This window comes from Asparagus officinalis, chromosome 6 (genome assembly GCF_001876935.1).
Source record: "Asparagus officinalis chromosome 6, Aspof.V1, whole genome shotgun sequence".
Classification (NCBI taxonomy): Eukaryota; Viridiplantae; Streptophyta; class Magnoliopsida; order Asparagales; family Asparagaceae; genus Asparagus; species Asparagus officinalis.
The window spans coordinates 13,176,241-13,189,139 of record NC_033799.1 but is presented as its reverse complement, the minus strand read 5'-3'; the positions used below and the strand labels follow the sequence as shown (position 1 = coordinate 13,189,139).

Here is a 12,899-nt window from a genome sequence, read left to right as displayed (position 1 = left end):
ATCAGATATCCTGATAGTTCTTGATGGATTAAATGTTATTTCAACCTCTCCATCAGTGGTTTGGACTATTTGGTCAACATCTTGGTTAATAATTGGTGGAGGTTGTATTGCATGGGGTATAACCCAATTTTCAGGGAAATTTATTTCATCCCATTTAATCTGTCTATTCACAGCTATATTTGAAGATAAAATATTTGTTTCAACCAGAATAGTCTTGCCTGGTTTTGAATGGTTTTTAGCTTTTGGAGCTAACGTATTTAATACTTTGTAGTGAATACGATATATTATCGCAATTGTTTCGGATCCAGGAATATAATTGTATCCGTGTGTCTTTATATTAAGACTAATAGCCTCTAAGATATTTGGATCTGTTAATGAGAGGCTTAAATTTGGATATACATTAAAATAAACTAGACCGTTACATAAACTGGTCTCCATAATACCCATTAAAGATTGGGTCCAATTTAAACATCTTGAGTCTCTTAAACATACTAATAAAGAGGCGTTTAAGCCTGATAACGTCAAAGGACGAAATGCGATCTGTATAAGACCGATATGTAAATATTTATATTTATCCATATAAGGATTTACATCTGCAACTCCCAAGAGTTGTATAGTTTGTTCTTCTTTATCGACTGTAGTAGTCCTTTCTAAAGTTTTTATATTGATCAACGACTTATAGTCGAGAAATCCAATTTTATATATTTCCCTATTAGGGACATCAGGTATAGTCCACTTATTAAGGGACTCTATATCAGTTTCATATTCTGTTAATTGAGCGTTTTTGACCTTCTTCATTCCAGTATAACTGGACGGTCGAGCCGAAGTTTCCACAATATCTGTCATAAAGTTCTCTTTTTACAGATTTATGTTTTTAATATTAATCCAGTAAGGAAGTAGACTATTTATTTTTCTTTTTATTCTCTCTAAAACAATCTAGCTGAAAGCTTACACGTCTGTCAACGTCTTACACTACCCTAACCAGCCATCTCGGCAACACTGGGATTTACACAGCGCGACTTAGGTGACGTCCCATAAGCATGCAAACTAGACTCTTAAAAAGAGAATGAAAAGAACATATAAATATTCTACATTCTTACTAGTTAATATTCAAAAGATAATCTGTAATAGAGATTTAAGCAGACATGGAAATAATAAACATGGCTCTGATACCAAATTTAAAATTTAAAGCAGGAACTAAAAAGCGAAAAACTTACAGTTTACGCCCGCCAATAGATAAAATTATATCTTTATTATGCTCCACAATATATTACAAGAGGATATATTTTACAAGAGGATTGATAGCACTCAGCACTCTAACTTCTTATTTTTATTTTTCTCACATACAAGCACACCCTCTTCGTCTGCCCTTGCTTCTTATTTATAGACGTCCAAAGATTCCTTTGAAAGCGACATTTTCCCTTTTCTCGAAACGTCTGATGAAGTGGCGCATTAATTACACAGTAATGAGGGCGACGTCGCACAATGCACAGGAAAAGTTGATCGCGACGTTAAGATTCTTCCTTTAAGGAAAGTGGCTTTTGGAAAGCTGCTTTATAAAGCTGCTTTAAGAAAAGAGATGCTAGATGGCTCCTCGAGGCTCAATCTAGTATTTGTTCTGCTTATAAAGCGGGGCTTTTACCTTTAAGGTCTGGAGGGTTATTAAAGATTTCTGCCCAGATGTCTTCAGGATCTTGGGCATCTTGGATATGATCCAGACCAGGAGTATCTTCTTCCATAGAAGAAACATGACTATTAGTCTCTAGTTCATCAAAAGCTTCAAAGAACTGCCTTTTAAAGTATTCTAGGCATTTTTGCTTGATTTCGGCTTCAGAACTTTGAGGATATTTTCTCCTCATTAAATTTGTCATCTTATTCATAGGATTATCCCTTTTGACTTCTTGAGTCATATTTGACTCTAACAGAGATTTATTTCTCTGGATAATTTCTTCTAATTCTTTAACTTTGGTCTCGAGACAGATCTCATTCCACCATCTACAGTGATACGTTCTTTTAAGAATAGGAATATGTGATGGGGTCCAGTCACATATAAGCGACCAATTTCATATCCAAGGAATCTCCACTTCTGCAAAGAAATGTGCAAAGCACATGCCATCTATAAGCTGGCTTTCATCCATTCGTGATAATTTTGGATGACTATCTACCCATGAAGAATATAGCTTTAGAATGGGTTCTGGGATTATTATAATTTCAATGCCATAAGTTTCCCACCATTTATAAAACCAATTGGGAACTCCCTTTTGAAGGGTTTCAGGACAAAGCTTTATAAGCCATGTATGCTTCTGTTTTGGGTTCTGATATAAGAATAGATCAAAGAAAGCTTGCTTGTAGTCCCAATAGTTAAATTTATAAATTTCTTTTGTCTGATATAAGAATAGATCAAAGAAAGCTTGCTTGTAGTCCCAATAGTTAAATTTATAAATTTCTTTTGTAGCTTGGACTTTTACCAAAGGTAATTCTTCATTTGGGTTTATAGCCCAATTGCGAGGAAGTATGACTTCTCTAATGACACATTTGCTGAATCCAGGAGGAACAGAATGATTTTCTGTAGCCCAAAAATGGGTTATTTCCATTCCCTTTTGACTTAATAAAGTCCTCATCCATGCTCTTGATTTTAAAGAAAGAGTAGGATAATATGTATCATGAAGATATCGTTGCCGAATTGTTTCTGGCTCTTGCATTAAAGTAATATCTTCTGGTTCTAAATATAGAACTATATCTGTATGAGATTTTTCGAACCATTTAGTTTCTTCTTTTACTATATTAGTAAAAGGTTCAGGGGTATTTTCCTGTATATATATATATATATATATATATTGAAGACAGACACACGACCTAAAGTTAAAAATTCCTTATTAAAAAATAGAGCTCAAACGCTACATCGATTCAACCCAACATCTATTCTATTAAGCCAACTTCCTAGCCTAATTAAGTATATGCAAAAGGGTTTGCCGGCTACTAAGCCTGCACAGACCTTTGAGAGATGTATGCACACATGTACACATAATGAGAAGAGAAAGAACATAGTTGAAACATGACATAGTTAATTAATTTTTTGAACACATGAAGAATAGACCATGCAGTAAAAACATCAAGAGCAACATTTCCATCTATCAGAATGTACTCACCTTACCACTAACATATACACGATCTCCCTCTTTGTACTTTGATTGGAGACTACTCAAAAAAGGTTGATACGTAAATCGAGTACCACGGAAGAATTTCTTCAGATGCAAATAAATTTTCTTTCTCCCACCACCAGCATATTCCTCACCATTAATTTCAGAAACCAGTTCCTTATCTGGTACCTCACAACCAACAACAACCTCTAGGAATGAGAAGGAAGGGCCAGCCCGAATTCCCCTATTGAAGCAATAGGAAAATCACAATTTAAGTCTACAAAGAGCCACTTGCAAGAATTTCACCCAACATTTCACACGGAATAAAGTATAAATGAAAATTTGAAATTGCAGTGGCATTCTCTTTTTTGCTAGTAGCAGAGTTTCAGCATAATTACCAATACTAGTTTAACTTATTATTCAATAAAATTAGAACCAATACAATAATTAAAAAAGAATAGAAATTACCAGGCTGAAATGTCCTATCATGAATTGAACTTGGAACAATTTATTTCACATCAATTTTAAATCATCAGCCTCAGTATTGGTTTAGTTTTACTGAGGGCAAAATAATGTACTCAATGAAGTAAGAAAAATGACAAGCAGCAACATTGCTAACTTCAAAATTTGTGAAGAAATTAACTCACAGAGTTGCAGAGGGATAATTAGCTTTCTTAATATAACTACCTGGAAGAAAGAACAGTGCCAACAAAGATCAGGTAGTGCCCATCTTCAATTGCACCTTGAGCATTTTGCAGGTCAGCATAAGACCGAGGAAAATGGTGTAGCAGTTTTCTCACCTGCCCAAAAGTTGAAAGATCATATTTTTCTCATGGTTTGATCATTAGAACTTCATATGGTTCTGACTTAACCTAGAGGCATAACAACTCACCGTGTGGAAACCACTATCTTCAAGTTGGCGACATTGCCTGCTGGTTGCATTTGGCAGACATCGGACAGTATTGTCTAAATTGTCTAAAAGAGGGTCTGTTGACAGGCTACTTCCTGCGAACTTAATGCATTCAGCTGCAGAAGACTTCTTATAATTGACTTCGGCATCTGATTTTGTTTCGCTATCTAAACTTTCTGTTGGAGAATCATATAGCAACTTATAGGAACTGTTATCGTCAGAATCTGGAGAACTTATATTAGAGATGGGGCCACCTATAAACTGAAAAGCATCGCCAATTCCATTAGCTTGAGACCAATTTCCACTGACAGAGTATGGGAAGTAGCTATTGTAGCTTACCAGTAACAATGGAATTTAACTCGTTCCTGCCTGATGAGTATACCTCATCATATAGTTCAATAACCGATGAATCGCCCAAATTGATGCATGGAAATCTGCTACGTGCTAATGTGAAATCAAAATCCTCCCCCATGTCTTCTACTTCTACCTTTGAGTCTTTTCTGAATTTTTCTTGCTCAACTAAATCTTGAACGCTGTTATAACCCATTAAAACTGAAACCTGAAACAAAGAATACCTGGTGAAAATCTTGTGAACTCAAAAGATGACAAATCCCCACTTGTTATACCCAAAAAGTACTTTGTAAAAAGAGTAAGTATCATTTTTGTCTAAAATATCATGGTGCGTCTTGCAATGCATTGCAGCTAAATTTCATTGATTTTGTCATATTCAAATAATGCTTTGCAGTTAATTTTCATCGACCTTGTTATTCTTCAGATTTATTTGAATTTATCTGAGTCATGGGATTGCATATCATCTGTGTGTACGTGATTTATCTACATTGATCAGTTAACATCCTTTTTGTATACTCCTGCATCATAACTCATAAGACTGCTAAAATGTATTGTTACGCTATTTCCATAATCTGAATGAGACTAGCTATAGTTTTAAATGCATTAACGTAAATTAATGACAATGAACACTTGAACAGCCAAATGATGGGCTTGTTCTAAAGTCATACCTGTATATTTTTACTCCCAAATCTTTTCTCATTTGAATGAGATACAGAAATATTAATAACCTATAATTTTTATCTATCCATTATCAAGTAAAGGTACAACAGACCAATGTATTTTAGAATATGCAATACCATACATGAGGCAGAAGTACCAATAACCTAGAAGTTTATATATCTATTATTAATAAAGATATAAAAAACCAATTATTTTACAATATGCAATACTATGCATGTGTACTTGTGCAGAGTACACTTTTCTTCACCAAAAAGCAGCAGCAATGCCACAAAATTATACCAAGCGCACCCACTTATTTCACCAGCAGGCAAAGCAGAACTGAATGACTAATGAGCTTGAATAACATGTAGAAACAAACCAAATGACAGGTGATCACTAAAAATCAAGACCATCACCTTGTTCAAAAACTTTGACCTCTCCGAAATGTTTGCTTTGCTGTAGCCACTCAATTCTTCTAACAAGTTCTGACTACACCATTTTGAAAGATTTGAATGGAGAAAGTTACTAAACCTGCAATAAGTATCATGGCAAATGGGCAATGCTGCTCATGACTTGAAAGTCAATTTTGTGAAAATCTATCCAAGATTACTTCATACCTCATAGTCCTATAGTACATATTACGGCATCCACTCCGAACTTCAAAAGATATTGCACTTGTTAAATGACTCTCATTAAAAGCCTAACAGAAGGTAATTCAATCCATCAGGATGCACATATTCATGGGCAAAATTACCATATTGGTATATTTTGTTGACCCTTAGTGACACATTGGTATATTTTCTTACTCCAGCGACAAGTTAGAATATTATGTGGATTACAGCGACAAATTAGCCTATATTTTGGTCGGAGCCAAAATTCCAGCCAAATTGAGTCATGTGACCCCCCGCATGTAGCTGATGTGGATTAAGTGGGTTTATGTGGTAGGGTAACTGGAAAAAAAACACGACACCCCACCCCCACCCCCCAAGAAAATCTCTATTTTCCCTCTTTTTCTCTATTCATGTGAGGGAGGGGAAGAATCTTCCAAAAATTGCAGAAATTCCCCTTGTGCATAATGTTATTTAATGGGTTCGAAATATTGATTTGGCCATAACATGGTTGATTTGTCTAAATTAGGGTTTTTCATCCCATTGAGCAATTAGTTTGCTTCTTCCATGCTCATACTTGAGCCTAACCTTAAGCAAGAGCTTGAGGATAAAGAATCTAACCCCAACTTCAATTGTCCTAGCCAATTTAATGCTAGGAGGAAGAACCCAAAATTCCTAATTTTGACCCTAATTTTAAGCCCTAATGTTTGAAAAAACCTCTTTTAGCATTATAATTAATCCCAATTACCGCCACGTTGGCAGCCATGTGGACCACACGTGAGGATGATGTGACTCAATTTGGCCTGAATGCTGGCTCCAGCCAAAATATAAGCTCATTTGTTGCTGTAGTCCACATAATATACCAACTTGTCGCCGGAGTAAGAAAACATACTAATGTATCACTAAGGGTCAATCTGATAAATTTGCCCATATTCTTACACAAAAATGCTTTATAAATTTAGAAAAATATAGATCACAGGAGAGGGCTAAGCTTAAAAGTAGGAAGAGAAAGCAATGATACCAACCATACACGGATATTTACTTTTGGGGTTTTTTCCCCGATAAAGTATTCATGAACAGTAAATTTGAGGTCGGAAATAGTAATCATCCAATCTTTTGTTTTTTAACTGAAGTACAAATCAAAGTTGAAGTGGCCGAGAAAAATTTCTCCAAATAAACATGAATCTGCAAATAGGAAGCATGCTAACCTCTATCCGAACTATAGTCTACAGACTACGGTGTCTATGTTTCAATCTGTGAATTTGCATCTGTAATTTTGGATGGATGCCATAGATAAATTGTGATATAACAAAATATTAGTCCACCACAAGTCGGTCCTATCTATTACGAGCCACCCCCACCCCCACCCCACCCCCACCCCCCGCCCCGCGTAAACATTTCTATGTAAAGCTAAGATCAAACCACACTGGTTTGAACAATGCATTCAACATTTCTATGTCTTCCACGAATCTCATTCTCACATATATCAGGTTTATAGGATGTTGCAATACCATTGCTGTATTATAATGAAAAATACCAACACATGTGATATTCATCACAAGTAAAAGATAGATTTCCCTACAGATGTGGCATTCATCAACACATTCTTTTTCCAAAATCAACCCTCTGTAATGTAATAATAGACGAGGTGGCACTAACTGTAGTGGGAGAGAGAATAGCAGTGACAACAACGATAGGAGTGATGTGATGTAAGCGATGAATTCATGAAGCACACGCAGGGGAGGCGGGTCAAACTAGGTCCCAGATGAGAAGTTGATTTTATCGCAAAGAAACAACTATACCTTCCGATCCTAAAGGCAGGTTCTAACTTACAATATATGAAAATCACTTATCTCGATGAGATGAAGGCAACATGACTGGCAAATTCCGAAGATTCCAACCAGATTGACAGATTTTTTAAATTCCAACACAAGTCCCTTAGTTTAGCAGTTTTTCTCTATTTTTAGTAATAAAGTTAAAGAGTCTGTTTGGATTAGGAAATGAATGTGGAGTGAACTCTGATTTGACCGAATAGTTCCTCAATCATAAAGAGTTCTTAGAGGTAGTTTTTGCTACTTTTTATTTTTAGTAATTTCAGTCCTATTAGGAATCTGCTTTGTCTCTCTATTTAAGAAGAGTATTGTAAACTGTAGAGGCATTACTTTTTTCTTTATCAATAATATTCGCATTCTCATACTTCTTCGTGGCTTCAAAAGCTTATTTTCTTCGTGGATTCGAAGAGCACTTTGGTGCATTCCCAGGTTTTCACTTCCACGCTACATCAAAATGGTGACAGTCACGAGTGGCAAGGACCTGACAATGATGTTGACAAAGAGAAACGGCCAAATAGCGAACTTACAAAGATGTTCCTAAAAGTATAGTTGCTTATGGAACCTACTAGATGTGAACATAGGATAGCCATCCCTCACGAAGTGTACATTCCACAAAGCAAAAGAACATGATGCTAATTAGAATCTAACATTCTCAGGAACGTTAAGTAATCTTACTGAATGCACATGGGAATCTTGGATTCCCCAAGTGGATTCTCACATACCAAAAGCAACTAATGGGGATATGAAGTAATCCTATAAGAGATGATCAATGGAAAAGAAACAGAAGAGGAATTTTAAAAGCTCAGCGGGGTTTGTTCAACTCGCCTTAACGTTCAGGGGAGCTTTGTGAAATTTACCCCAAAAATTCAATTGTACAACAGAGCAAAAAAAATATAATTGAGGCCCAAAAATTAATAATAACAATAATAATAATTGAAATCTTACCTTGCAACATGCATGTATAGCACCAGCGGTTGCATTTGGAGGTACAATCATCAACCTCATCTGTAGAATGCATATAAATTGAATTAAAAGAAATAAAAATGAATGAAAATTTTAACATTTTCATTACATAAGTAAAGTTTACTCCGGTAACTCGCTATTACAAAATAAAGGGACAAAAAAGTAAGCTCTTTTATTGAAATTTTCCAAAAAAAAAAAATGGCCGCATCAGATTTCTGCAGCATTAAGATCCTATTTCTTTCAATAAACCTCAATCAAACAAGAAATCATTCAGATGTTACGATGAAATTGAAGGATAAGATTCTGAATACTGACAGCAACTAGGATTTTTCGAGGAATTTCGCGAGATCGCCTGAAAACCGTAGAGCCGTTGTGCGGAGACAAAGGCTGCCTGTACGGAACTCCGATTTCTGGAGACAATTTTTTTTTCCGGGATATAGATTCTAGAAATTAATACATTTTATGGGCCTTCTCAATAAAGGCCCACGAAATTTTTTGTTTGTTTCGGGGGCTGTGACTGGGGTTCAACTCATCTGGCCAATTAGAAACCAGGTTTTTATAATTTTAAGAGAACAAGATATCTTTTTTGGAAATTACAGAAAATTTCTTCAAGTTTCACAGCTAGCACCACCTTCATCCCTCCTTTTGATTTTTCCATCAAATAAGGGGGTGTTTGTTTTAAATCTTATAATTTTAGGATATGGATTTCACCATGAGATTTGAAATCCATAGATTTTTTAACAATGGTTGTGATTTCTAAAATGTTGTTTGTTTCATCAATATTTTAGGATAAGTAATCCTATAATTTGTATTTTTATTTGTTTCAAACTCAAATTGTGTAGCATTAAAAATTTTAGAATTTGAAATTTAGCCTAAATCCTCTCTCAAAGAGGGGATTTCACAAATGCTATAATATATTAGTTTCTTATTATTTGGGTATTCAATATCCCAAAATTTATTTTGAATCAAACAAATATTATGGAATCCATAAACTCAAAAAAAAACCCACTTTTTCATCCTAGAATTTCTAATCCACCCTATATCCCACAAAAAAAAATTGAAACAAACACCCCCTAAGGGTCGCATGGGTATCATATTACCCTTATTATGAGACATCTTTTCTTAAGGAAACAAATAAAAATAACGGGGGTTAGCTTTTAAAGCTGCAAGGGGTTTGGCCTCCTTTTTTTTCTTTTTCTTGGTTGTTGGCTACTTTTTTGGCCTTGGTAATGCAGAAGCTATATAAACTCTTGGGATGCGTTTGGCAAGAGGCTAAATGAAGGGTTAAGGGGGTTTACCTCTTCATTAGCCCGCCAAACAGAAAAAAAAAGACAAAGGGTTAACAAACCCGGACGTGAGCACAACAACCCCTTTAACCCGTCAAAAGAAGGGTTAACAATTCCTTGTAAGAAGGCAAAACAAGGCTTATTCCGCCTTCTCACGCTAGGGTAGGAAGCAAAATTTAGGAAAAATCCTCATCTGGATCTTGTACGGGTAGGCGGCGGAGTTCGGCAGGGAATTAGGGGAATTAGGCAGCAGAATTTGGAGGGAAAGAAGTAGAGGGAAATTTTTACATGAAAATTTAGCGGGACTAGGGAACGAAATTAGGGTAAAATTCCCCCCGAATTGTTTCATAGTAGGATTTTCTCAGAATATACTCAGACGGTGGCTAATCTCAAGTGACGGGAGAAGCTCGCATCGGTCTCCTCCGACGGCGACGGAGCTGTTGTTGTGGCGGTACCTGGCGGTGGCGCACTTACAGATGCGCCTGCTGAGGCTAAGAAGGAGGAGAAGGAAGAGATCGTGGAGGAAGAGGACGAGGTAAGATTTATCTATCAATTTGGTCCATTTTTATTATAATTTATTGTTTTTGTGTATTTTGTCGATTAATTTGGTTTTTTTGTTTCTTTATTTTTTTCAATTGTAGGACATGTGCTTTAGTTTGTTCGATTGAGGTTATGGCGATTTGCTATTGCAGGCTCACGATACCATGAAGGACTTTTAGTTGTTAGATGTTGATGGTTAGGTTTAGATTTTGACAGCGTAGTTTTAGAATAAAAAAGAAAATTAGTCTTTTGAATTTTGAGTTTAATTTTTGGGGTTGTTTTTCATGATATCAAGTAGAAATACGATGAAGATATTGGTTTGTATTTTGGATATAAGAACTTAAATTAGTTTATGGTTTAACGCTTTTGTCATACCTTATAACATAATTCTATTTGGATGTAGTTGAATCCTAACCCTGGATTATTTACATATAATAATCACCGCATGATTTTGTGAGCTTGAGTAAAGCATCAACTGAGCGAATCTGCTATGCAATGGCAATAATAATCGAATTAATATGCTTCATTCATTATTAGCTATAACATTCACTATTTACTATTTCCTTTGACAATGATCAGTACAGACACATTGGAGTAAGTTTAAAAAAAATTGTTCCAACTGCTTCTTTCCTGTTGTTTCTTAGTGCATGAGGGAAACATAGCATGGATATTCTTAAGGTTGATGGTAGTTGCTAGTTTTACTTAACTTTCGAAGGAGGTTTTTTTGTAGTGGTTCTGCATGATAACCTATCATTCTGATGGGAACAGTCTAGACGATAACCATAATGAAAATGCACAACTTTAATATTTTATTGTATCTGCTATAGGTGCGTAGTGTAGGCATCGAAAATTGCCTATAGGTCTCCACGAACAGTTTCAGTGTTAAAGAGCAACGATGAACGTCACTATCCGATCCACAGGAGTTCGATAGACGTCGATGAACGATTGAAGTGAATCGACGAACTACGTGAGCTGATAGGATTTCGGAATAGCGAAGGCACGGGCCCATCGGGAACCCTGCGATGTTCACGAAAAGAACAATGACCTTCATGTCTCGATCACTCTACAGATAATCCAACCATCGGAGCGGATCGATCTCTTCGTCAAGCTTCCAACGCACTTGGAATCACTCAAATCCGAGTTCGGACAAAGAATATACGGTGAAAACAATCAAACATACGCAACGGAGCATCTCAGGCTGAACTGGGACACCCGGGGTGTCTCGGGAAAGTCGGAACACCCCAGGGGTATCTAGGCAAAGCCTTGTTTTGGAGGTGTCCCAACGCCCTAGGTGCCCTCTTGCCTATAAATAGGAACCTTAGGGCCTCATTTTGGAGGATCTGGATTTTTTGGAGAGTTGGCGAAGCCCTGCTGCAGTGAAGAGTGGTCGAGCGCTTCAACACAAGGGAGTTCCTCATCACCCGCATCCGTTCCTTAGCATTACCCTTTAGCCGAGATAGGCGCTTCAAGCTTCTAGATCCCCTCGCGGATCGACGAAGCTCTGCCCGATTTTTCTGGATCAGATCTGATTGCTAGGTAGTCCACGGATATCGACGTCCCCGTCACAGGCCAAAGACCCATGCAAGCAAGAGACGATAAATGGACCTTGCGTTTATTTTTAAGAAAGTTGTAATTTTTATTTTTGTCATTTGAATTCATTTGTAAACGATTAAAGTACTAATGAAATCAATGATGAAGGCAACTTTCAACGAAAACAAGCTGGCGACCACAGTGGGAGCCAACGGCCTCGCTTCCGAGGCCGTCGTGACGTAACCGGCATTCAAGATCCGGGTGAATGAAGAAATCGAATACGAGTTCGATCAGCAAAAGTTTGAAGAGTACCTCTCTTCCTCCTCCTCTAGATCCGCCTCTCCAAACAGGCGTAGGAAGACTTCATCTTCCAGAAATGCTCGCGGGATATCCTGCTCTAAGATCCAAGATCCCGTCGCCGTTGCTGCGCCCGTGCCCCGTGACATCCCGGCGGCATCCAAAGAGGTCGAGGCTGCAGATCCAGATCTCCCTTCCGCCACAAAGGCGACTGTCGAAGGTGCTCTAGCTGTGTCAAAGAGGGCACGCCAAAGACGGCGCCAACGCCTTGCACGACAACTGGCCAAGGCCGCAGAATCGATGGACAGGATCCGCTACAATGAAGATCTCAAGTCCAGACAGCGCGAAGAGCAACAACGGCACATAACCAACTCCTCCTCCAAGGCAGAAATGAACGAATGGGTTCGTGTCACGAGGACTCGCTCAACCCTCGAAGAGCGAATCAAGAAACGCCGCGCATTGCTTGCGCATGCCCGAGTCCTTCTGCAGAAAGCGGAGGAGATGCAGAAAGAAGAGACGGTCAAGAATCCGTCAAAACACAAGCAGGTGTGGGTGCTAAAGGCAAAGCCGGCGCCTAAGACAAGAGTGGACGATATTGTTGTCCAACCTTCATCAAATCCAGATCCCGTTCCCCTTGCCCCCGCACCTCCGGCAGAGTCAGGTAAGAACATAGATCCTTCAAGAGCCAGAGTTCCGTTGAAAGGTCGTCTCGGTCCCTTAGCGGAGAACCGAGGTAAAGCACCTGTCAAGGAGCGATTGGGTCCGTTGAAAGGTCCCCAAAT

At 37.7% G+C, this 12,899-nt stretch overlaps 1 protein-coding gene across 1 annotated transcript in view; it reads right to left on the bottom strand.

Annotated features, from left to right (window-relative positions):
* LOC109844825 (ATP-dependent DNA helicase homolog RECG, chloroplastic) overlaps window positions 1-8,885 on the bottom strand; it is a 37,819-nt gene extending 28,934 nt beyond the window's left edge. Inside the window, 8 exon segments of the mRNA XM_020413975.1 lie at window positions 3,150-3,384; window positions 3,828-3,940; window positions 4,033-4,397; window positions 4,399-4,609; window positions 5,478-5,592; window positions 5,679-5,761; window positions 8,447-8,506; window positions 8,780-8,885. Coding sequence (XP_020269564.1) covers window positions 3,150-3,384; window positions 3,828-3,940; window positions 4,033-4,397; window positions 4,399-4,609; window positions 5,478-5,592; window positions 5,679-5,761; window positions 8,447-8,506 — 1,182 coding nt within the window. The 5' untranslated portion in view covers window positions 8,780-8,885.